At 42.7% G+C, this 26,963-nt stretch overlaps 1 protein-coding gene across 1 annotated transcript in view; it reads left to right on the top strand.

Annotated features, from left to right (window-relative positions):
- Positions 1-20,648, top strand: part of HMGA2 (high mobility group AT-hook 2) — a 116,475-nt gene extending 95,827 nt beyond the window's left edge. The window contains exons 4-5 of the mRNA XM_026070057.1: positions 1,653-1,685; positions 20,376-20,648. Coding sequence (XP_025925842.1) covers positions 1,653-1,685; positions 20,376-20,423 — 81 coding nt within the window. The 3' untranslated portion in view covers positions 20,424-20,648. The remainder of the gene's footprint in view (positions 1-1,652; positions 1,686-20,375) is intronic.
- Positions 20,649-26,963: the final 6,315 nt, after the last annotated feature.

Here is a 26,963-nt window from a genome sequence, read left to right on the forward strand (position 1 = left end):
TGCAGAGTGCACAGCCAAAAATATATGGGGATTTCTGAGCAGGAGAAAGCAGTCAGCCTCTAAGAATGTCTGCGAATTTGATGTGGTTTGAGAGTAAACACGTGTACAGGTGTAATCAGCAGGCAAAAAATGAAAATAAGGAAGAAAAGCACTAATGGTAGATCACTGAGGAGCTCAATGAATTCTGTAATTACAAGGGATTCCTTTGAAACAAATAATTTCTCTGCCTGAGGGCAGCAAATGTCCTTAATCAGTTCAGGGCTTGCAGTCCACCTGGAGAACGCATCAACAAAACGTGTGCCTTGGTAATAGCTTCTCCACTGCAAGGAAATTTAATGGAAAAGAAAAGGATCCACCCTGATGTTTAAAAATGGACCCAGTCATCACACATTCTTTTCTCATATTTGTTTGAGAGCAGAACTTGGAGCCTGAGGCATAGATACAAAAATATAACAGCAACAGGATTCTGCTGAATTAGAAAATGACTGAAAATAAACAAAGCATCTCTTGTTAAAATGGGAGGTTTGTGGTGGGCAGCCTGAATTGAATCAGTTACATTTAATTTACATTTTCATTGATCCTTCCTACTGAAATATTGCTCTGAAAGGCCAGTTACACTAAACTGTTTATTCAGAAATATTCCAGTTATTTCCTACTACACTGTCATGAAAATTAGGTTTTTGGCCATCCAGAGGGACGGCATGTTGGCTTCTGCTCAAGTGAGGCACTAAAATCATGTCTGGGATTAAGACTAGGCAGAAAGAAAGGGCAGGAAGAAAATCAGTGGGTGCGATTCATGAATTTTGAAAACAGAAATCCCATGAGGGGTGGGGGGAAAGACAGCTTTTCCCCACTGAAGGAAGAAAAGCCCTTTTGTGCTCATGGTGTCAGGATTTCATCCTTTATCTGTGGTCTTATTGTTTTGTGCTGTTCCTAGGACTCACAAAGGTCACATCACCAGAGTGGCAGTGGTATATTTTAAGTGCATGGGTGTTAGTTCATTAATCGGTACTCCTCCTCTCCTCTGCTGGGATGAAGGGTATAGCTAGCTCGGTGGGTTTCCAGGCTCCCCCAGGAACCATGTTGTCCATTCCCGAAGGGACCAGCCAGACCAGAGACTTGCCGAGGGGCAGCTTTCAGAGCATGGTGCCTGCCTGTAGCTGAATGGTGGGCCGGTAGAGACAGCCACCGGCTCTCTTGGCTTGCACGCCAAACCACCTAGATGATGGGTGGCCCCGAAATCACGTCCACAGGCATAATGCCAGAGAATAAATAGCGTCAATGGAGACAACAAAATCTGGTTGTAGAATTAGGCCACTCTCACAGTCTGACAAGTAACAGAGCAAATCATGTAGCATGCTGTAGCTGTAGCATGCAAGATCTGAAAGATCTAAGTTAGATCTTGATTTTGATTATATGTAATTATATATTCCTCTGGATCTACAGTAATTCAAATTACTTCAGAGCAAGGGATACAGCTAAGTGTTGGAGAGGCTGGGTGAGAGCAGGGTATGTTCATCACTGCATTTCTGAATGTGGGCTTTGCCTATGTTTTATTCATATGCTGCAAATATTTTTCCAGCATCCCTGAAATGACTGTTAAGTGACCTAAATGAATTTTGTTTCTCACTGTGCTTTCATTTTTCTTTCAGCCTCAACAAGTGGTTCAGAAGAAGCCTGCTCAGGTAAGAAAAGCTGATATCAATTCTTTAGACTATGTTAAGTTAAATACTTCTTCAGTGTTTCAGCTGGTCTCATTTATTGTAAAGAATGAGGGAAAATACATCAATAATGTGAACTGGGGGATAGCTGTTAGCTTGTTAGACACAACCACCAAACCAATTTATATGGTTTGCAGCTCTGCAGTCATTACTGAGAGGCCCGTGGGAAAGAGCGAAGGAAGCGATGGAGCTGCAGCCTAGTTGAATGGTTCTTGCTCACAAATGTCCTTTTTCTATAGCGGCCACCATGCGACGATAATGCAGGCATGAACACACACACATCTGGTACGAGTCCAGCATGTGATGGATATCTGTGTGTGCACTGAACTTGGATAACGCTTTTACCATCTCCTCCATTTTCTTTCCCCAGCCCACTCTGTGTAAAAAGACACCCTGAGCTCTGCCACTTTGTTACATATGCTCCAATACAGAAAACTGCAAGGGCATGGGAACAGGTCCATCCTGGCTCAGCAGAGTCCGTAGGTCTGTGCTACCATACTTCGGTGAACATGACTGATTACTGAGTCAAGAGCACAAAGGGCCCATTGCTTTTCTGGAAAGATGTCTGCTTTCACAAGGGAATACTACTTTTGTTATTCCACCTTATGGTTTTAATACATTATTGTACAGTGTACATTATTGTAATGTCTACTGTAATCTAAATTAAGAGCTGTTACATAAGGAACAGAAAACATTCTGGCTGTGAGTTGAAGGGGTAAAATGATGTAACTCTCAAAAGTATGTGCAGGAATCAGGTTTCCACAAAAGAAATCAATGCAGTCACAGCAGTGATGAATCAGTGGCACTGACAATAATATTAATGTCTCCTAATGGGGGAGATAACATTCAGGGTAAACGTAGTAGTATTTTCAAGTGAGGTAAGTTTTGCAGGGAGAGGTAATGTCTTTTATTAGGCCAACTTACACAAGAAACACGACATCGGCCCCTGAGGACTTACCATCTATAACCTTCTGACTGCAACACACAATTCAAAACACACCAAGTTGTTCTAATAAAAGATATTTCCTCTCCCTGGTCTCACTTATATCCTTCAACTGTTGTGGCCACAATCACGCTATTCCTAGTACAACATGGTAGTAAATCTGCGTGTGGGCACGAAGCCAGCCATCCCCTCCATGGCACCTGAGAGATTGGGAGGCTTAAGCCGTGCTGTGTGAAGGGGGCCAGATCCAGGAGGCCAGGAAGGAGACTGCTCGCGTTGCTGTTTCCTCCGGTGTGTGGCAGAGCTCAGTCTCACGGGGCTCAGCAGGGTAAAGGGATCTCACGCTTGTTGCTCTACCAGGGGCCCAGCCTGGCAGGAATCCTTGCTGCCAAGCGTGTGGTGCCCCAGCTCTCTGATCCCGCTTACTCCTGCAAGGGTTTTGTTCAAGCGCTGATCGAATGCTTGCCCTTGCGCAAGGGAGGGAGCAGGAATGAGTGGCTGGGTCTGAGGCCAGGCTTAGGGCAGTAAAGGAAAAAGGGAGGAATTGGGACTCTCTCTTGGTAAAGACAGATTTCAGTGATGGTGAAATGATGTAGGGGTTGGACCGAAGTGCGATCTGCCTGGCCTTTCTTTCCCAAGGAGGTGGCCATGTTGGGGATGCCATGGATGCAGCCAGTCGGATGCAGCCCCTTGCACATGGCGCCTCTGCAGCATCTCCGTGATCAGAGTGGGGCAGGAAGAGAGGGAGAGGAGGCCCTTTGAAATTCCCATTAGTAATGGAAATGTTTGTATAGAAAACAAAGAGGCACAGAAGAATGCATGGAAGGACAGAGAGCACTTTTGAGAAATCCCCAGTCATCACAATACAACTAGTGAAATTATACTCTTTAAATTATTTTTGTGCTATGTCTTCACTCAGAGAACATTTCTTTTTTTTAATTCTTGGCTTGAGGGTTTTTCAGTGAAATCACTGCCTTGTCTTTAACCCTTCATGATTTTAATAGGCCCTGCTCCCACACTTATGTTGACAAAATGCTGCGGTTTTGCCAGGCAGAGAATGAAGATTATTGCTTGGAGCAAGCACTCGTGAGGGTCTTCCTGGGGCTGAAAGAAGGGGGAGGTAAAACAGTGTAATTCCTGGGACAAATAGGAACTTCATGCTGCTGGGTTTCTTTTAAATCCAGTTGCCTTTCTCCATTTTCTTTTTACACTACTGAATATCCCTTTAAAAGGAGGGAGGTTCAGCCTCAGAATTAACAACAAGAACATGAGCTCATGCAGGCTTCCTAATCTGAGCTGTCTAAGGAAATAGTGATAAATTATATAAACATGGGGACTACATGGAAGTTCATGGAGGATAATGTAAATCTTACACTACATTCAGAGGAATCTCTTCCTTTTCCATCTGTTTCCTTCAAAATATCCTCCCAGATGGCTTTACCATGTGGCAGTCTGGATTAAGTTAGAAATGTATCCTTTCTTCATCAGTGGGGACTGTAAGAAGTTTCATTCAAGAACTGCTGAGTGACAGTGAGCATGTTACCATAATCTGCCTTGGTAAAAGTGGCAGAAACCCTTGGTCAGGTTTTACCCCTGAGTGCTGTAGTTTGAATTTTTGGTATGTTTTCAAAGATTTCTGAGTGCTAGGTTACATCACAGTTACTCTTGTTATTGTTGCCAGTGCATATGCCTCTTGGTTTTAAGTCTTTTTTAAAAATACAGAACCAGCAAAAACAGATAAAATTCTCTTTCTATTCATAGAAATTCTGTGAATATGAATTCTATATTCTATTCTGTGTTCCTTTCACCATTTCCCAGATTTTAAGCATTGTGCAGAGCTCCACCACGCTCTAAAACTCTTTATGGATATCTGCTGTCCAGTTTAAGGCCACACAGATGCTTATTTCTTATTACTTCTGCAATATCTTCAAACATCCCCAGAGCCCTGAAGATTTGCTGTCACACAGCCGGTAAATGCAACAGTAAATTCCACTGGAAACCTACACATCCATATTATTAATACAAACCTTTAAATAATATGATCTGGCCACATCTTTGTGATCATCACTGACACGTACTCTCATACTTCCTTGGGGAACTTAGAAAAAGAGAGCAAGCCTAACTGCATGACATCAGTAAGTTTAGCATCTTCATGTAAATGTGCATACATCTCAAAAATGTGAAGCTCCTTTTAAATCCACTGTCTCCAAAGAATAGGCAATGAGATCTTGTAAGTATGACGTAGTAATATTCTTAGTGCAGTGTACAAATAAGCAATCCAAATGGAAACTTCTCAGTTTCCTCGTTTTTAAGCCATTTGTAACAGCTGTGTCCTCAACCATATGGGGGAGTTACGCTTTTAAGTAATGCAAAGGAAATAGATATTTTTAGGAAAACTTCATGAAAGCTATCGAAGTTTTTTGGAAACAGGACATGTTTTACTTTTATCATTTCTGGAGAAAAGAAATACTGTGAATGTAGAACAATCCTTTGAAAATCTTCTTATAATCTCTTTGAGAGGTCTATTAAAATTTCAAGTCCTTGGAGTCTTTTAAGCTGGTATCTGAGTCTGAAAGACAGTCTGTCAGACCAAACCTAGGTAAGCTTTTCAACCTAATGTTAAATGCATTAGATGCTTTTAAAACAAACAAACAAAAAAATCAAATCCCAGCAAGAATAAGAGCTAAAAAGAAAAGTATTATTTCTGAATAGGAAAGAAAATACAGATTCATTACATATTTTCCTGTTACTGATTTTCTGGTTTCCTGATTTGAGTTTTGGTATCAATAAAATTCTGCATGTTAATTATTCATATTATGTATACACACTCAGAACCTCAAGTTATATGAGTTCTCCAGATACACCCATCACATGTGCCTACACAGTGTAGGACATACACACAGTAAATCCTAAAAGCATCACACGGGCCGGTAGCCCAGGAGCTAAATCAATGGCTGGCGCATACATATGCAGCCCAAAAGCATCAGACTTCCCGAGCTTACCAGCCACCTGGACATGTGGTGGTTGTGTTGCAGGTCTGATGCTGCTGGGATGCACTGGCCAGGCCTCCTGTGCACATGCTGCATTGCCTCTCTGGGCAGGTGTCATAAATTGGCACTTCCACAGGCTTCAGACGTGCTGTGTATGTGCTACCCACCACATGTGGATTTTTGTTTTCCCCTATGGGAAATTCCAGTGAGAAACTTTAGCAAGGACTCAGGTGGAAAGAAACTTCCCCTGTGCGAGGCCACCTGTCGTCCGGCCGAGCAGGCAATATTGCCATCTTACTCTATAGCCAAGGCTTGGCTATAGAAGCTTTGGAAAACCTCTGCTCTTGCAGCTGACCTGGTGCCCTGGGGTTTTATTAGTCTTCCCACTGTGGTCAGAAAGCTGTGTTGTGTGTCTGTGTACTTCTTCCATGTTTACTGATACGGAGAAGCAGAAAGTTGCTGGTTCTTAGAGGAAGGAAACTTTATTTTCCAATCTAACATGGATTTTTATACTTGAACAAGGGGTAACTGGATGTGTGTTATATGCACCACTCCAAAACATCCTCTGAAAGGCTGAGCTACTTTTCTTTTATTAATATGATTTTTAAAGCAAACAGTGAATGTTTTCCTGCAGGCCCATCTTATTTGGGCTGCAGGCCCTTGGTACCACGTGCACATGTGCTGAGCAACTGTATATCTCAGCCCAGTGAGACTGGACTCCCTGCACATCCCAGGGCAGATCCTAGTCTCAGTGGAGCCGCACGGTGCCTGCACAGTGGGCCTGAGCCGTCTGGCATCAGCCCTGCTGAGTGGTGTCTGTGCGGCCCCTGGCTCAGGGACAGCCTCTCACCACCGGGTGGCAGGCAGGGTGCTGGCCCGAGTTGGTTGCATTTTTGTGCATAAATAGCTTCACAAAGAAATAATCTGTTTTTATTGACCTTTTTTTCCCCATATGTGTCCATGGAATTTTTGTTTTTCTGAAGCTTCACAATATTATTGTCACTTGGGGATTGAGTTTTTATAATCAAGATAAGGTTTGATTTTGGTTTTTGAACATTTTTCCTTTGGAAAATTCTTCCAGATTTTGCCTCTGAGTATTCCGAGAACATTATTCTGATTTGGAAGATCAGTTTAACAAATGGATAAAAGTGTCATGGAAAGTTTGATGAAAAATGGCTCCAGTTTGAAAATTATATTTTACAGTTACTAGTTCTGCTGTTTATATCTCAAGCAACCTGTAAACATTGCTTGACATCATAAAATGAAAAAAAAAAAATTGAGGCTGGAGGGGTACGTCTCTTTCCCTAAGTCTGCAGCACTCGTCCTTGCCCTCTCTCCTCCTCCTCCCTCTTGCATTCCTGCTTGGTGAAGAAGCCCAAGATGGGCAGGCGATGACTGTGGGCAGGATAGCTTTGTATTTAACCCCATGGCTGTGACCAAAAAAACTGCTTAGGGTTATACTCTGTGCAGTTCAAAACTTGGCTCTGATTGGAAGCAATCCAAAATCTCACTAACAATAGCTGTAAGAGAAGGGACAGTGATATGTGCTTGGGAAATACCACCGAGAAAGGTGGCTGGGCAAAGAACAGTATTTAAAAAATGTAAGCCAAGAGTAGATTAAACAGTGCTACTTTTGCATGTGCATACTATATATTTTGGCCAAAATTTCCACGAGAGCAAGAGTCTGTACTGCTAATGTCTGGGTATGTTACTTCAGACACATTTTAAAGGTTGGATTCTAGGAAGTACTTGGCTACCCTCTCATGTCCCCAGAATGATATCCAGAAAGTTGAAACTACCAGCAGGATCAGCCTTTGGGCTTATTACAACAAAAATAATCAGAATAGTAATTAGTAAAGATGAAGTGTGTGAGAAAGCTACGCAAAATGAAAAGCACTCTTTCCACTCTTTACTGAGCTGCTCATAGAGGCTCTGTGTCTTTCACAATCAGCATCATAGTTCCTCTTCCACACCCAGCTGAAGTCATTGAAAGATGTCCTATTCGCTGAAGTAAAAGTAGTAAGTATTCCAGGGCTGTAGACTACTGCACTGAAGAACGTGGGAAGTGAACCTTCTATAGCTCAGATTGGCCTCAGTATTATATGGTACTATCTTAAACAAGAAAACTGTGATCCACTGTTAGAAATCGTTACATCTTTGCCTTGCCTGTTCAGGAGGTGTTGCAAATTGCATGTAAAAGATGAGATATGCTGTTCTGGGCACAGAATAAGAGAAATGGAATGAGAGTCAACATTAAAACCAAGGAAAATATATTCATCCTCTGTTAAATAATTTGCTAGAATGGTCAGTTACAGTGTTTGCATACCAGCACTATTAAAAAATATTTGGCTAGAGAAAATAGCAGTATGTTCAGACCTTGTTAAGCAATACACATCTTAAAACATGTTCTTTGAGAAAGCAATAAGAAGACAATATTTTATTTTATTCTTTGCAATTTCCATGTTATTTGGGGACTTTTATAAGGTCCCTTTATTCCCCCAAAGTAACAGTCTAAAATAGAATAAGAATAAGAAACATTTTTCACAGCTGCCCTGCTAGGCACTGAGGGGCATTTGTGGCATCCATCTGTGGCATGCATTTCCTGCCTGGCACCCCAGGGTGACATCTGGCATCCTCGGGCTGCCAGTTGGCTTGTGCCACCTGTGCCGAGCTTTAAGGGCCAGGACGGAGAGAATGGACCTATGAACATGCCTGCTCCCGTGCAGCTCGCAGAGGAGAAGACTCGGGCAGAGGACTCTTAGAAGTCAACAAGTAAGAAGATCACAATAGACACTTTAAAACCATTCCCCCCGCCCCGAGCGTCCATCCCGTGTCCCTTTCATTGGTATCCTCCCCATGCCATCATGTAGCACCACAACTGCGTGAAGCCACCCACCCGGTGACAGGCGGTTGCTGTTTAGGGTGCTGTTCAGAGCACGTTATCATCGACTGAACATTGGGTAGTGATAGCGCAGTGCTGCTATGTTGATAGAGTAAAAATTTTGAAAGCATCACAACCTTTTAGTAGACTATGCAGTGAGTATTATGCTCCTAAGTACTTATGCAGAGGGCTGCAGGAGTACCTTGGTGTTTTACAGATATCATCACTGTCAAGTGGTGCACAAAGCACCCACCCAAGCCTTTAGGCATTCCACTGTCCATAAGCATTTTGAGTTCTTCACTACAGGACCTAAATAAATTAATGTGTTTTTCTCATACAGAGGCAGGAAAAAAGCCATTCAAAATGACTGCCTGACTATTGGCCATTGTAGCACTCACATCGCGAGGGCAAACTATCTCATGGATCCTGTTTCAGTGAGACCCAGTGCCACAAATGTTAAATTATTTATGAAGTCTGCTCCAGCAGATGTTGAGCATCACCATGACGAAGTTCTGCTGCTGATCCCATTGTTCGGCATTTCCAGAAATGAGTGCTTTCAAAAAATGTTGGCCATAACCTAGTTTTAAGAATGACTGTTGCTTTTATTAAAAAAAAAAAAGATATAATATTGCTGCTGTACTTCTTGCTTTGCCTCTGCTCTATTGATACAGTAACATTGTTCAGGGCTGACCTCCGATCTCAGTTTTGGAGAGTATTTGCCACGCAACAACCATGGGAAAAGAGAAGGAGAGAGATTAAAAAAATGAATCACCCACATTCTGCCCGAATTCAGATCTCAGATTTCCCACATCCCGGTATTTGATTTCTCACAGAGTTATCAATGGTTGATCTCACGGCAGGATTAGCAGGAAGAAAAATGAGAGCTCCATTGAAACCAGACTTGGAGTCTGGAAGGACGGGGCAGTGAGCTCTAGGACCCAGGAGATCTCACATTCAGGGCAGTGAATGATCCCCCCTTCCCTGTTTCTCATGCTTATTTTGAGGCAAAATCTGGAAACTGAAATCAGAACAGCAAAGAGACAGTCACAGTATTTTAGGCAGCTCCCTCATCACTTTAATAGTCTCCTGAGAACTGTGCTATATGATGGGGCATTAACTGTAATTTCTATTAGTATTTTTTTATTTTTAGGAAGAGGAGAATAGATTAACACTGAGGAATAAATTGCAGTAAATCTGTCTCCCTCCTGGAAGAAAATGTGTTTTGAACATAGGTTTCCATCAGGAACCTTTACTGATTTGATTACAGAATATAGATGTGTTCAATTGCAAGGGAAACTCCCATAAAAGGCTCTATAATCAAAAAGAAATAATTGCTACCTTTCAAGTTGGACAGTCCCACTCTGTTCAAATCAAACTATCTAGAGAAAGAAAAAGCTTTGCTCTTTGGTAAAACAAATTGCAGAGCAGCTGCAGCTTGAAAAGTTGGGTTCCTGCGCCATGCTGGAGAGGACCATACTTTATTGTCCTTTCCACCAGACTGCGTGGAGATATTCAAGAAGTTGAAAAATCTTTAAATGCATCACTAAATCCTTTAGGAGATGAACATATTAAGATGACAAGAAGAGTATGTCATTAAACCATAACTACCCTTTTTGGATTACCTGGTATTTGTAGATTTATTGGCAAGATGTCTTAAATTAAGGATATATTTTTAGCCTGCAGCATTACATAATAAAATAGCAGCAGAATTCTTTGCAGTAACAAAGGGAGGGGATGGGGGGGAGTTTATTAAAACCAACAGAAAGTTCTCTGATTTTGCACTCTTTCGCCTGCACAAAGAGGTGCTCCATGGTTACACAATCAGTAAAGTTTGCAAGAAAAGCATTTCCATTACCCCATTTTGCTCCGGAATTGTCGCCCTGCCTTTCGCTGCAGACCTGCTGTTTAGTCTGAAACTGAAAATTAAACCCAGAACTTCAGCTCTCAAAGTTAAATACTCTGCTTATTGCCAGCACACAGCCTCACCAGTGTCTGTGTGGTAAGATCTCTGATTAAACTCTTCAGATGTTTTAAAAAGCGTTTTACAAGTCTGTTAAGCTTTATTTATTTTATTTTTTTTAAGAAAAAAATCATTTAGCTGAATTATACCACAGAGTCTCACATGAAGTCTGTTGAATCAAATCAGCGAACCCAGCTAGCTATCTTTCAAAAATATGTTTCTCATCTGGGGGGGCAGGGGGAAGTTTTTCTGGGCATTTCTTGGGGAGGGTAGAGCCATCTTTGCTAAACCCCTTCCTTCACAAGAACGACAGAAATGCAGAGCAAAGCGGGGCAGGTTCGGGAGCAGCACTGGCAACAGCGGGACGCGCTGCGCGGCGCGGCATCCCGTGCCCTGCCCTCGGCGAAGGCCGGGCTCGCGCACCCCCCCGGCAGCCGCGGTGCCGCGGGAAGCCGGGTGCGCAACCGGCTGTGAGCCGCGCAGCGTTTCGGCACTGCTGCTCATAAAAACGTCACTGGGGCACTTCCACTTTGAAAGGCCCTTTTATCTTAACCTTCCTGAACGCCCTTTCCAGTGGGTAAGCATGCTTGACCAGGAAGCTGCTGCTTGGCCTTCCCACATAGCTGGGCCCTAATGAGGTGTGTGCGGCTCTTGGCTGCAGGTTTTCAATCTCTTCCTTATTACTTCAAAGCTGCTGTTCCAACGTTTAGACAAGTTTGATCACTTGGCAAAATCTCTCAGCTGGGATTCCAAAGGAAGATATTTTATTTTATTATTTATCATTACAGATAGATAGCTGTTCCGAAACCGCAGTAGCCAGCGGGCCCATAAACGGGACCATAATGCTTTTTTAAGTGATAAAGGATTGGAGGTGAATAACTTCTGGCAGTTGCTTCCTGTCTGTAACAAGCAGTCATTTTTGGGGGGGAAAAAAAAGTAAAATAGAAATGTAACAGGCCTTGCTTTATTCTCCTTTTCATGATCTAAAATATGAGGGAGGTGAAAAGGTAAATGGTGCAGATTTGACCTTCCTTTCAGCCTGTCACAGTGTCCGTTTCCTTATGTCTTCTCCCTTCTAGGAGCCAGACCTTCACCGTAGTCCTTCCTCTGTCACTGTACATAAAATTGAACATAAAAAATGCACAGAAATCAACACTGTTTTGACTACCATAGGAGCTCAGGAGGATTACAAGCTCTGTTGGGTTTACCTATGTGGGCTGTGATATACTTTTGGGCTTTGCAGTCTCCACTGCCATGAGAGAGGAGAACTTAACACTGTGACCTGCAGTGATTCAGTGGACTGTGTAAGCCTACAAATTTTGAAAGACTAAAATGCACAGTTTTTGCTCTTTCAGCTCCTTATAAACGTAGTAATGTGTAAATATTAATTAGAGGCTATTACCACAGCCTCTTGTTTCCTTAAGCTCCAGAAGCAATCAGGATCTTGGCTCTGGAGCATGGTGTCCTGCATGAATGCAGAGCAGTTTACAGCTCCTCCAGTTTACAGCTTCCATGAGAGGTTTGTCAGAGCAGCTTCTCAAAGCTGCGTTTAGCCCAGCTTCATTACTGCCTTCTTTTCTTTAATGTTTCGTTTTCCTCCCACCAGATTTGTTTACACCTCGTGGGGCTGAAGCTCTCCAAGACAAAAATGTGCCTTTCTCTGTGTTGGTACAGCACCCAGAATGGCTTCAGGCAATATTTTCCCTATGGGTCAACGCTTTACAGGCTTTAAATGGTGCTCCCTGCAAAATTCTTCTGTCCGCTACAGAGATTTTGCTGGAGATTTTTCACTCTCCTTTTAATCACATGGGGACCAGATTTTTCAAAGTATTTTGACCTGCTTAGGTCAAAAAGGCACTTGCTATACTCAGATGCCAAAATGTGTTTAAGAAATCCATTCTGATGTAAGTTAGACAGCTGAGTCTCAATTTCAAAAGGCTTCAGCAGTGCAGCCTTCAGCACTGAGTGGCCTGCTGCCTCGCAGAGTCCTCAATGCTGAGTTAACTTCAGGGCTGCTCTAAAATGCATGGAAACGCTGGGCATCTAGAACTGAGGTTCAGTTAAGCCCATCTGTAGAAAATGTTGAGAGGCAGAGCCTAAAATAGCTACTTTCCAGGATATTTAAGCCTAGGCCACCTTGATTCCTGTCTCTGGAAGTTCTCCTTGTGAGCCCTCCTGGATTTAAAAATCCTGTGTCAGATAAGCCCTTTCTCTCAAAATGGCTGGGGAGACTTCTTATCACTTCATTATATCAAACAGTTCACTGGATAGCCCTAGTGGGAGATAAGGTAGGAGACAGAGGAATGTTTTTGAATCCCCCTTAATCTAACAGGAACAAGAGACCTGAATCTATGTTTAAAGAAGGCTGTCCTAACTTAGGAATGTCCCATCCTGTCCTATCCTGTCCTGTCCAGGTGGGATTCTCCTGAGCACTGTCCCGTTCCTCTCCAGTTATCTGAACCTGTGACTCAAAGACTGAAACTTGGCCAAGCCTTGCAAGATGCGTCCTCCAACAGAGGGAGAGGAGCTGTAGGGGTGGTTTGCAGGTGTGCAGTGATGCCATCTCTCGCAGACTCCTGCTGCTGTTGTTGGCCTGGGCTACGCTCGCCCAGCAGCTGAGTGCCTGGGCAGCCCCAGCAAGTTTAGTCCAGCTGGCCCAGCTAGTTCACTTCCTCCAGCAGCTGGGAATGTGAATTATCTAGTAATCCCAGTGCAGCCTTTTTGTTAGTCAAGCAATGCTGTTTCAGCAGTGAAGGGAGAGGACACCCTTAACTTGCTTGCTAGCTTTATCCAGTTCAAAAGCCACAAGATGATCACATGCAGGACAGAGTCAGTGTTTTGCTTTATTTTCTCTGCTCCCTTCCCATCCCTCAGAGAATATTTGATTATTTATATGAAAGTGGACTGACTTCAACAGAAGAAAGATACATCTTCCATATCCATGCTTGGTGGGTAGGCATCTTCTAGGAGGTAGGAGACACAGCTTGAAGTATCTGGCTTCAAATCAGAGAGCATGGGGATTTCAGAGTAAGTCTCCTTACTGCTTAGGTGAGTTTCCAAATCAGTGCTGCTGCTTACACATGCACTCACAGATAAGTTTTGTCCTTGCTATCTGTTGTGCATTGCCTTACTGAGTATGGAAGCTCTGAGGACATCCCCAAGCTGAAGTGAGCTTTAAGACTCTTGCCAACCCTCTGACTGCTCCCAAGAGTGTTAGGCGGTCTTTGCATGCCCACCAGCAAGCACGCAGGCACTGACAAAATTAAGCAGCAGCTGAATGAGACTACTTGTTGGTGTCCAAACATTGGACTAACACAGTGGCCAAGTTGGGCCTTTGAAGGCCCAGATTCTTAGGTGACAAGGTGGACCTTTGAAGGCTACATTCAATAAGGGACATATAGACATTTAAAGCAAGAATGTTGATTACAAGCCCTTAAATCACAATGCAAAACTGCCCCATCAGCCACCAGTTGTCTCTCTCTATCTTTAATACCATCTATGTACCAGGAGTTCTGCTTCTTTGGGGGAAACAACTTGCTAGCTGGCCCCAGGGCTGATCCATGCTTTAGTCAGTGAGCACTGAGTGTGAAATACAGCGACAACCCTGTGAAAGGGCAGTGGATCTCCAAAATGCTCTGTTCTGGCAGTTTTTAACCATGAAGCTAGAGAAGTTGTGCTCCTTTGTGTTTGCCAGCAGTGATAGTACACAGAAATTGCTTGCTTGTAGGCTGATGCCTAATTTGCATTCAGATTCTTTGAAATAATTTCTTTAGATGCCCTTCTAAAAAACATGCTTTAATCCAACATTAAGAGGAATCTTGTGGCCTTTTTACACATGTATACACATACACAGTCATGGGGATCTCTTCTGCCCTAATAAATAATTTATTGTAATGTGTGAAGTAAATACCTTTAAAAATTTGAGCTCTGAATCCTGATTCTCAAATTTAACTTTGCCTTACTCACTGCTGAGTGACTGATGTCAGTGAGCTCAGCAGGGCTGCATGATGATTGACAGATCTCGCCAGTATGCTTTGCAGAAGGTGAAGTAGGTTGAAGCAGCAGATTCTACCCGAACCTTTATACAAAGCAAACTCTATCTGAGTATCTATTAGTGCTGTAAGAATTCATAAAGAAGTTTGCTCTGTTGGCTGTGAAGATGTCTAGGTGGCACCGTGTCTCATCTGGGCACAGCCTGAGCTTCTGCAACCACAAGAGGAGTCACTGACTTCAGGGACCCCTCTGAAAATATTAGCTTGCATGCCAGCGGATTTCAGACAAGTTAACTGCAGACAATGGTCCACAGTTTGCAAGTTGCTCTTGTCAGCAGTTCTTTCTGACATATCTATTCAAGCATACCCTCCCAGGCCTTAGAAAGCAGCCAGCAAAATCTGTGCCAATACCAAATACTTTGTTATAAAATAAAAGCTCTGACAAATTCAGAGGCTCCACATGTAGCATTACTGTGATCCTTCAGTTCATCTTGCAAAACTGATTTTAGTTTTTTAAATCAGCAACTTGGAGATGCATGAGCAGAAGGCGAAAAAAGTGATTTGCCAACTGAATTGCCAGTGAGCTTCTTGAGGCAAAGAAAATTAACCTTGAAGTAGCTATAAAGGAGCTTTGCCTCAGGGAATTAGAACAGAATAAACATTTTTACAAAAATGCCAAACAGTTAGTCTTCTGTGGGTGGGAGGGAATACTGATTTCAAATAGGAACAGTTTTCTCATCAGGTTTTCTTATGTTTGACCCCTCCCCCACCTTACGGAGGTCGATCAGAAAAAAGATGCAGATGATATGTAAAGACCAAACTAAGCCTGTATGTTCTTGAGGGCCCCCAGAATGCTACTGACTGCTGTTACACATGGCCAGAAAAATAACATGCACCAACCAACTCACTCTGGATCACCAAATACAAGCCTCAGGAGGCAGATAAATCTTTTTTACCTGCACCAGATATCACGGGAAGGAGGTCTCTTGAGAACAAGGAGTGACTGTGACCTGAAAAGGCGCTGTGGTTTAAATACAGTCATTAGTGGCACAGCTGCATTCTGGATGGTCCTAGAGCTGAACTGTATAAATGAGAAGCATTTGTTAGTGGTTATCACTTTATTCCTGTAATTTACACAAGGTTTTTTTTTCCACAGTGGAGAACCTACAGAAACAGAGACACAATATTAGTGCTCTGGTGAGGGTTAGTGGGTCCTGCCATGGGGCAGGTGGTGTGGGATCCAATTGTCTCGAGACCACGGTCCAGGCCCCTTTTAAAAGACCTGTGGAATCATGAACTTCCACTCAGGGCAGGCAGACAAGACATGGGAGACCAGCACCCTTCTGAGTGGCTGCTGGAAGCCATACAAGATACCAAGAGCATCTAAAATGGCCTCACCTCCTATGTTCAGCACCCGAATCCCAGACAGGGGTGCTTTGAAATGCCTCATGCTTATCATAGACTGTCATTAAGGAGGAGGAAGGATGCTGCTGTTGGAGTTGCTGGGCTTTGCCACATTCCTGCAGCAGTCTGCCTGGGGGCAGGCAAAAGGGAGGCGCCTTGTCTCTGTGAAGGGAGGTTTCACAGCAGCATGCCTGTAGCAGCTTTACCCTCACTAGTCAGGTAACCTGGCAGCCTAGTCTTTATGGCAAGTTGGATCAGCTCACCAGCCTTGCTGGCTACACACATAACACATCTAACTGAAGTCTGCCACACTGCGGCCTCATCCTTTTTTGTTACCTTCATCACTTTTAAATCAAAGCTGACAACAGCAGTGCCAGTCCCCTATGAAGTAACCCTTCTGAAGGTAGATACACACTGTCACCCATTGAGAAAGGTTGTCTATCTCCTGTTGGGCCCCAGCACCAGTAAGAGGCAAAGAAGTGGCACTGGTGGGTCCCAACCTGGTGTGTACATCTGCCAGCATGTGCACAGTGATACCCCTGGTGAGCACTTGTGCACCCAGGAGCTTTGGAGATGCTCTTCTTGCTACTCTTTGCTGGGAGAAACAGCAGCTCTGCATCACTCCCTGCTTGGTAGTTCAGCTCGAGCAGCTAAGGTTGGAAATAACCGAGGGTGCTGGCTGACAGTTTGCCTTGAAATATCAAGCTGTGACCTGCACCAGTTCAGGAGAAATGTACCCATGCATGGGACAACCGGGGACAGGACGTGCCAAGTAAAACTACCTCTGCTGTGCATGCTCCTTGTCAGTCAGCCCCTGAGGATACATATGTGCTGGGCACAGAGACATGCAGGGAGCTCGCTCCAAACAAGCTAGCTGGGATGTTGTTTTAGCAGCGGGGAGTTAAGCCTAAACTATGCATCTGAGTATTTATCCGGCCTTTCAGGTGCTTGTCCTGTTCCCCCTGAGCTCTGCATGGCTGTGGCTTCTCTGTTAGCTGCATCAGACCTGGTTAGTTTGAAACTTTCTCAAGTTTCTCTTTGCAGTCTGCTACCCCAACCTCTCTCTAGCTTGCTCCAGCAGAAAACAAATAACCAGGAGAGTAGCTTTTCAAAGCAAAACTGGGCCGATGAACATTTATGCTCAATTAACACATGTCACCATTCTGTCTCCACAACTACAGTGAAAGCACCTAAAAAGTGAGAACAACCTGAATTAAGGCTGCCATGTAACTTGAAACCTTTGCTGCTTAGCTGAGTGCTTCCTGTGGTGGTGTTTCTGAATTTATGCTCTGTGTGGGTATCATGCTGTGACCAAGTGTCTTGGGTTTCTAATGTCTACTCTAATGACTGTGCTTTCCTTCTTGATTTTTGCCCTTCTCTTCAACTTGATTGGAAGCACATCTGGACTTACAAAGTATTTCACACCAGCCCCAGTTCCTCCTTCGACTTTTGACTTGGGAACTGAGCCTATGATACAGGGCTACGCCAGTCCACCTTGGCAGATCTGTGAGCACTTGTAATTCTCTGGCAGGCCCTAAGGGACGGTCGAGCAGCCCGTTCCCCCGACAGGCTGAGCAGTGCACTTCAGTGAATCTTTGGCTGAACGGAGTACAGAGCAGGTTTGCACCTTATAAGGAGTACAAAAGACCTGGCCCCCTCCTTTCGGGGAGATTGTTTGTGAGCGTGTGTGTGTATGTGTGTGACACAGGCAAAGGCTGGGTTGAGAATCACAGCTGCACAACCTGCTGATCCTTGTAACCCGTCCTTCAACTGTACAAAACCCCTCTCTGTCCCTGTCATACACACTTGCATTTTCTCTTTCAGAACGTCTGCTCACTTCTTCCATTGGGTCCATGCATGCGTATATGTCTGATTTGTATTATCTCCTTGTTTGAACTGTAAGCACTTCAGAGCAGCAATCCTGGGTCCATCTGTGCCTTGACAAGGGACATGATAAGTTGCTTAAAACCATTCTGCTGTAACGGGGCTATCTTATGCTTTTGCAAAGAATGACCTCCATGAAAGAACATTTCCTTTTTGCTACACAGCAATCTGGTCCCTTTGCCAGCTTGTCTTCATGAAAAAAAGTCTTTCCCAAAATTGACATGGATTTGAAAAGCAGAGTTCCCAGTCTCAAATATTTTTAATGATAAGTTAATTATTTAAATGTTGCAGAGGGTTTAGCTTGATTTTTGATTTCTGATCCTTCCAGGTACTACAGACACGCACATATATATGCATACATACATATCCATGTGTATATAGAGACATATATAGATATGCATATGTGTATATGTATTTGTATATATGTGCATATGTATATATGTATGCACATATATACATACATATATATAATTTAATGGAGGATGAGCTTCTTTATTCATTTTCTTGGTCACAGCAGCAGAGGCTACAAGAAAAACAAAATACTGTGAGGTTCACAGTAAAAATCACTAGAGTGGTCAACTTTTTAACTAAAAATAGCCCTCTCTGGCTCCCCTGGCTGTCTTTGGAAATACATCCTTCCACATGCTCTCCCTCTTCCCATTCTTCTTATGCTGTGATCAGAAGTCCACCTTCATGGAAAATGATTTAATAAGGTTTCAGTAGTTTCCGGACAGGCCAATCATAAAACAAAGCGAGCCACCATGCCACTCACCCCCTGAGTGTGTGCTGTGGGCTGCTGGAAAGTTTTGGGAACTTGCAGCTGCCCCCAACCTGTTGTTAGGAAAAAATATTTATAGAGTTCAGGGCTGATGATGGTGCTGTAAGGATTTAAGTATGTGAGCATCATCAAATACCATTAACCAAAATACATCTACCTGTATTATGTTAAGAATAGAGAACCCATGGTCATACTTTTTAACTGAAAATTGCAGTTTGGAGGCAAAATAAATTGTTTTCCATGATCCCAAGTTCTGAGTTTTCAAGGTTCAGACCAAAATGTTTTGCACAGTTCCTCAACATGCCGCCCAAGTCAGCTCTTCACAAGGTGCCTGCAGATACCATTTTAACTCATGACTGAAAAGTTGTACCAGCCCCAGTGCCGTTCTGTGCGGAAGAGAAGCAGGGAAAAGGCAATAAACGTTAACGGGGCTCGATGGCGTGTTAGTGCACTTCCCTGAATACTGGAAGGGACGGAGGAAAATTCCCTTACTCATTTTGCGGGCCCGGGATGATTTCCATAGCAGTGCTCCAAGTATAACTGTGTTACAAGCGGAAAGGAGTTGTTGTGGGGAAGAATTTGTTTATCTGCGTGATAGATTGGTGTCTCCTGGAATTTAAATATTAATTGAAAAGACAAGGTCAGAGGGCAGCTGACACTTGACTTTGCTCTCTTTCGTTCATCCGCAGCTTTGATCATGCTACATCTTTCTTTGTGCCTGGTACTTGAGAGAGTATCCCAGGGTCATGGCCTGTTTCCTAGTCAAGAGGTATAAACCTACTGGCTTAAATATTTGAGGCCCAAGGTTTAGCAGGGGAGTGGGGGTCTGAAGGGAGAGGGGGGAGCGTTTGCTTCATGCTTTTCACATTTCCCACATAACCCAAAGCAGACTAAACAAAACCAGTGTGAAATCTCATGGCTTGATGCTGCTATGGTTATATTTTTTAAGCTGTCATCCATTCATTTATACTTACATTTATTCCTTGGATTTACAGCTTTTTTCAGTCTTTTCTTGGGGGGTGAGGGGCAAAACATTTTGAAAAGGGATTGCAGTGAGCAGTGGCCTATGATTAAAGCCCAGTGTTTTTTCTTGATGCCGCTCTTCAGCAGCAGTGTCACACATGGTAGCATTTAGGAGCCCTTCACAGCTGAGGTGTTTCAAACACTAATGAATGGAAGTTTGGCCATCTAATGCAGACAAGCTTTAAGGCATGCTTTACTGAATGGCGTACTGTAGTGGCCTGGGAAAGGAAGAGAGTTATAAATTGTGTCAGTTAGCCACCCAGACAAAATGAAGCCATGTGGAAAATCAAATCTATTAAAGTATGAAGACTGTTATAAGCTGTTTTAAGCTGGTCGTTCTTAAAAGGTCTCCATTTGCTGAGGGGGTAAATTCCCATTCTTCCCAGAGCTTTTTCACATGCTGTCTTAGGCGGTGATGTGCAGTGTTTGATAAAAAACAACTTCTCCCTAACAGCCCCTTCTATCAGTTGTGTTTAGTGTCTCCCATTTACCGCCCGTGTCCCGAATGGTGCTGCACATTTGTTGAATAAGCAGCATAAAGAGGATTGCGGGGTTGGGGCAGGCCTGCTGAAGGCAGGCATCGAGGCGAGCGTTGAGGTGGAGGAGGACACCAAGGAGGCACGTTGGCTTTTCTTTACGATGATGCGCCTTAGGTGGCAAGCCCGCTCTTCGGCAGCTAGCCTGCCCCAAGTGGATGGGTGCCGCTTGGCATGCCTGTGCCAGAGCACCACAGGGGTTTCTTTCTCTGCCATCATGTTAAAAAAAAAAGGTAATTATTTTTTCTGTTCATATATTCCAGGAAGAGACTGAAGAAACATCCTCACAAGAATCTGCAGAGGAAGACTAGGAGACCGCACCATGCAATTTCTACCTCATCAGCAGTTGGGTCTTTTGAAGGGAGAAGACACTGCCTTGACCACTTATTTTCTATTGCCATGGTCTTTCCACTTTTGCCTGGGAAAAAAAAATCACATAACCTTAAAAAGGATTTGACTAATCATCTTCTTTGTAATCCCTTCACAGTCCCAGGTTTAGTGAAAAACTGCTGTAACACGACGGGGGACACAGATTAACGATGCAACTTTTAATTACTGTTTTCTTTTTCCTTAACCTACTAATAGTTTGTTTGAGCTGCTAAGTAAGGGTGAATGGGTCAGAAGAGCTTCGAATCAGGTTTAAGTCACTCACTGCACTGCATATAAACAAGAAACTTGTAACATATTAATTATAATGGGCATTGAGATAGGAAAGGCTCGGTGTGTAACGCGGAGCCTTACAACACTTCCAGCAACCCACTCCCTACTTAGTAAACTCCCTGTTTTAGAACACCAAAGATAAGGGATAGATACTACTCTTTTTTTTTTTTGTAACCTTCTTGTAGACTTGTACTTGATTTTTTTTTTAGACTTACTGTTATTTCAGGAAAAAAAATTGAAAGCTGATCTTTCACTTCATTCAGCTGATAATCAGAAGAAAGAAATCAACAAGAAAAAGGTACTTTCATTTTGCAAAAGGGAAGAAAGACAAAGATACGTTGTATAGTTACAGATACAAACATATCAGCAGAAGTAGTAATAAACAAAATGAACACCCCTCATCTTCTGGACGCTAGGAAGTCAGATGGAGTTGGCTTTCTGTAGAGCCAGACATTGTTTATGGACATAGAAGTGACTGACTTCAAACACTCTTACGCCATTAATGACTAAGTCTTTATCAAGAAAAGCGTTTTAAAAAGTATAGATCTGAAAAAGGAAAAATAATCCAGATGGTTTGGCTAGTTTCAACTAATTCCACTCACCCTGTACCAGTATTTCAAAAGAAACGAATCTCTCCTCACTACTCATCAGTCATGATGTAATGAACCAACACCATGTACCTCAACTAAGCTTGTGTATTACTTTAAGCAATATATTTTGACATAGGATGGTTCACTGAGCACTTCCATGCCAGTGGCAGTTCTCCATCTATTCATTCAAAGCAGCACTTTTAGCAACAGATGCAATATTACCCCACTATTCAATGCTACCTCTGATTTTTACAATTAACTCAACAGACTGATAAATACATGCTGCTATACACATACAATGCAGGAAATTTTTACTGGGTAGATAATCATGAGTATCTGCATTTTACCCTTATTTCTACTTCAACACTTAATTGCAGTTAAAGAAACAATATCTTTATTGTGTTTCAGCATGACTATGTATTTTTCTTTCTCTTGTTTTTTTAATGTACTTATCCTATTCTCTGCTAGACTTCTGTGTAATGTACTGTTAACTTGAATATATTTTTGTACTGAATTGCTGATAGGTTTGTAAGGATAATTTTCTTCAGTGACACTACATGACATAGAAAAAAATTTAGCTGTAATGTTTAAATATTACTGTCCAAGTTTGTACCTCAAATGAATTGTTTAAAGAAATGGACTAATTGATTGACAAAGACCTACCTCCAGACTTTAAATGGAATGAACTTGTTACTTTGAGCATTAGTTTTGAAACGTTTGAAACAGTTAGGACTGCAACTAATCCCTAATTCAAAACTATTTTTGTAAAATAACTTGTGGAAAATGAACACGTTTTAAATTACTTTCATATTAAAAAAAAAAATGAACAAAAAAAAACCTTCAAAGAAACTTGAAGCTTTGTAGGTGGGAAGCAACAAGCTCAGCTTTTGCATAATGCAATCACAAATATGTTTTAAAAAAATAATTAGTAGATTGTAAGAAAATACTTGACAAGTATTTTCATGTATTTTACACAAATGTGATTTTGTAATATGTTTCAGCCAGATTTATTTTAAATGCTTCTTATGTAGAGTTTTTTTTATTCTTCTCTCTCTCACTTTTGTTTTCCTTTTTCTCTCTCTTTCTATTTCCTTTCCTCTCTTTCTGTTTTATTTCCCTCTTCCTCTCTTTCCTAGTCAGTACTTTGTAACATTGTATTAATAACTGGGCCAGGGGTAGTTTCTCAGGAAGGCATCTATTGGTATGGCTTTAGTACTGAGCCAAATGCAGTTAAAGATAACTACTTACTGGCTTCTTCAAAGAGGCAGTGTCAAGAAACGTGGACCTCCTCAAAAGACCGCAGAGGGTTCATTGGCAGAAACCGCTGAGAAAGAGCTGATCGGAGTATTACAACTAGACATGTTAATACTAAGTGAATGAGGAATAATCCTAGCTATACAGTACCTCTTACGGGCCAAATCCACTGTCACTTGAAGTCAGTAGAAGGAAGTCTGCTGACTTCAAAGGGCATCAAATCAAGCCTTAGCAATTGCATTGTCTGTGTTTTTTTGCATTTTTGTAAAAACCACAGTGTTCAGTGGATGACATAGAAATAATCGCTGGATGCATGTCATACGTCAACCTCCGAGAGACTTACTGCTCTGATGAACTGAATCTTGTATTTTCTATATATTGTAGTACAATCAAAACACATTACTACCTCTTAGGGCCTACTATACCTCATTTTTTTCAGACTGAAAAATTGCATGTGGCCATTGAATCAGTGAGAACATCATAAAATTTTTTATATATATAGTTTATTTTTGTGGGAGATAAATTTTATACGACTGTTCTTTGCTGTCATTGGTCACTGCTAAATAAGACTGGACATTTAACTCTTCTACCATTTCTGCAAGAGAGGTGTGTTTGCAGGAAAAAAAAAAAAAAAACGCTTCAAGATGTTTAACTACAGTTTACTTTTTCTTTTGCGTGTCTTCTAACTTTTTGCTTTGTTCTGCGTGTAGAGTTGCTGTCTATGATTGTACTTTGAATCGCTTGCTTGTCGAAAATGTTCCTTTAATGGATTATCACAGTCTGTTCAGCACAATAAACATAATAGCCTCTGTGATCCCCATGTTGTTTGATTCCTAGACTTTTGTCACAGTTCCATAAAATGGGTAATAAAGTTTGGTCACAGTGGACCAAATTTGTAAAAGCCTTGCATACAAGTAGTCTTTTTTGTCCCATACCGTAGGCAAGTGCCTGAGAAAAAGTATGTTTAGGGCCCCCAAGGGCGAGCGCAATCTGCCATGCCAAGTGGGGGGGCCACCACTTGCCATGTGTCTGGCAGGGAGGGCAGCATCGCAGCCGGCTTTCCGGGTAAAGCTGTGCGCCGAGGAGCGGCGCTTCTCCCCTGGACAGGGAGCATCACCACGAGGGGGAGGCTGAGACAGTTCCTGGTGCCCGGCCTTGACCTGCCTCTTGGGGGGCAGCCACGATCACAAGCCTTCCCCCCCTCTGTTTAGGCAGGATTGCGGCTTGCATCCAAGACATGGAGTCCACGTTGTGCAGCCACAAGATTAAAAACAGAAATAACCTGTGGGGCAGGAATGAGAAGTCTGGTTAGTGCCTGCTCCCGGGAGAAGGAAGAAGGGCCAGTCCGGCGGCGTCTCACCATCCAGTGTTACACAAAAAGTGAGCCACATCGGAGCAGCGGGTCTTCTCTGCAGACCTGGATGCCTGTTTTCCACATCCCAAAGAGTTGAGATGGGAAGGAGGCACCTGGTACTGAGATCCCAGAGGCAGGGATGTGGCCGGACGTTGTCTTGGCACCACTCATGCCCAGGAAAGACCACATTAAAGCCTAGAGCCCCACAGTTGTCACAGGAAGGTTGGGCAGGGGTCCTCTGATTCCCACCTTCATTGGCTCCTCATGGTCCCTCTGGCCTGTCACAGTGAGTTTTAAAGATTGTGGTGCACACCCATTCATTCATATTTGCAACCGTGTATCTTCTACCTAAGGTAATTGTTCAGATAGTATTTTCTCAGATAGTTTTACACATTCTCTGTATTAACTCATTTGCAAACTATCCACCTAATCTGTTTTGTAACTCCTGCTTTCCCAAGGGCTTTATGGCATGTTCGCATTGGACTTGGTTACTTGTAAAATGACCAAAATGTAATCGCAAAACAAGCGTTAAGTAGTAACACATTCAGTCCTGAGTCAGAGATGTGAGTAATTGCATGCGTTGCATTATGCATCCTCTCCTGTCTCCCCCTGCTCTGTGTCGTTAAAGGCTTGCCGCCTGGTTCAGTCTTCCTGGTGGTCTTCCTCCCCTCCCATGGCTGCCATCACTCAGCTCTTCCTGTTATTTTATCTGATGTGATGCTCCAGCTCTAGCCGCCCACCTGACAGATTAGCTGACTCGCTGAACTCCTGCTACTCTCTGCCGAACTCCCCTCTCCTTCTTATTACTCATTCTTCCAGCTCACTTCCCTCCCACTTGCCTTTCCGAGACATCTTCCAATAAGATTTAATATATTATTCTGTAAGTATGCATGGTTAATGCCACAGTGGGACTATTTGCATGTGTAAAACTAACCAGTTTCTGCAGGATTGAGGCCCATGTTTGTCCTGCTTTGAAGACTACTTTATTCTGAATGCCTGTGACAAGGGTCATATTAAATTTCTGCCGTTGCTTTCCACTCCCATCATGTCACATTTGCACAAAGACAGGGGATTCCTCAAAGCTGGTGCTGCCACCATCTTGCACAGCAGTTTAATGGTCTATAATTTTTTACCAAAAAATCTGCTCTGTTCACCATTAGAGACAGTATCCAATACAATGGCAACAACTCTGTTCCTGTGATCATAAGATGGGAGTCAGATTTGGCACTCTTCAAGCTTCAACTGAAACCTGAATGAAGTCATATTTCTCACCCTGTCACCTTTGCATACTTTCATGTAGAATTTCTGTCTCTGAGAGATTTCATCTGCTTTTTTATCTCCCACCATCTTCCTCATCACACGAATTTTTAAACATAAAAAATGCTTAGACACATAGTTTTTGGTATGAACGAAGGCCTGATTGCTATATGCCTTTTTGATTCAGAAATAATACTAATGACAGCTTTATACTTCTTTGACCACTGCCCAGCTGTCCCGCTTGCACACACACAAGGAGCAGATGGCCCTGGGCACACACGCCACCTTGCTTCCAGATGTCCCTGGACACGCTGATCACCAGCTGACCCATTTGTGGATTGCACCCTCTGCCATCCAAACAACCTTTTTGCTTCTTGGATATTTTTATCTCTTCTTTCCTACCCACCTGTGATTTAATTCTTTTTTTTCCCCTTTGCTAGAGGCTGGCTATTCCTGCTCTAGACTTTCAGTGCATTTCTCCAGTATTCAAGAAAAAGATGACATCGTCCCATAACTGATATGCTCTGAAGATATGCAGACGCAATTATGATTCGCCTGAAGGTATCAGCCTAATGTGGTATCTGTCTAACTAGGGAGCAATCCATTTGCACTCCAAATAAGGTTGCAGATGGTTGTGCCCCAAACCTGCAGCATGGGATTATCATCAGCTTCTACATGTGAGCAAAAGGGGAAACTGAAGCATTAAGAGATAAGATGGAAGTCTTCAGCAATGCTATCCTACTAAGATGGGAATAATTAAGCACAGCGAAAACCATTAGCATTGTCACATAAAGGAGGAGCTTTACATTGTCAACAATGGCTACGGCAAAACCAGAGCAAGAATCCAAACATACACCACATTAAGGCATGCTGTTAAAATAATCAGTGGAAGAAAATAACAAATGAAACCTGGGTGGATCTGAAAAATCAATGGCAAGCAGAAACACTAATTAGCCAAAAAGGAAACTTAGCAAAAGCAGAAGTCGCCTCAAAAAACACGATTACATTACATTATATATGAATATCAGCTACAAAACATTATGTAGGACCACCAAAGATTATGATTTTAATCATAAGAGTTTTTAATTCAGAAAAATCCATTAAATACGTATAGTCCCTTAAGGCATTTTATTCTTAGTTCAGGGAGTAGGCAGAAAAATAAGCACATTTTTATTGCACTGGAACACATTTACCATAAAACCATAGTTTTAGCAATATCACATAATAAAATCTAAAATTTAAATCATCATTTGAAAACAAATCAACTCAGCAGCTGCATAGAAGGAGTTACTTTGGCCCTATGTAACTGCAGAATACTGTCTTTAAAGCTACCATCAGAGCCTAAGATAGGGGTTTTATGAGACCTGATACGTTCTCAAGGTGTTTACAGTGAATTACCATTCCTAGACTACAACTGCACTTAGGGCCAAGCTAAATCAATCTCTTTCTGAGGCACTGTTATAAGACTATTTTTGCCAAAGGTTCATAATGTGCTTAGTTTTTGATTGTTTAGGTTTGGCGTTTACATCCCAAGAAACACACAGTAACTTCAATGAAAGCCAAGCCAGAGGGAATGTCCTGCGCTGGCTTCCCCGCCCACGTGCCAGACTTTCAGTCTGCCAGACAACAGCAGGGCCACCTAAATACGTCTCTCCTTGCTACTACTAGCGATGCACTTGAGATGTGTCTCATCGCCCAGTTAAATTCCCCGGAGGTCCTAGAGGAACCACCATGAT

This window comes from Apteryx rowi, unplaced genomic scaffold (genome assembly GCF_003343035.1).
Source record: "Apteryx rowi isolate R43461 unplaced genomic scaffold, aptRow1 scaffold_302, whole genome shotgun sequence".
NCBI classification, from domain to species: domain Eukaryota; kingdom Metazoa; phylum Chordata; class Aves; order Apterygiformes; family Apterygidae; genus Apteryx; species Apteryx rowi.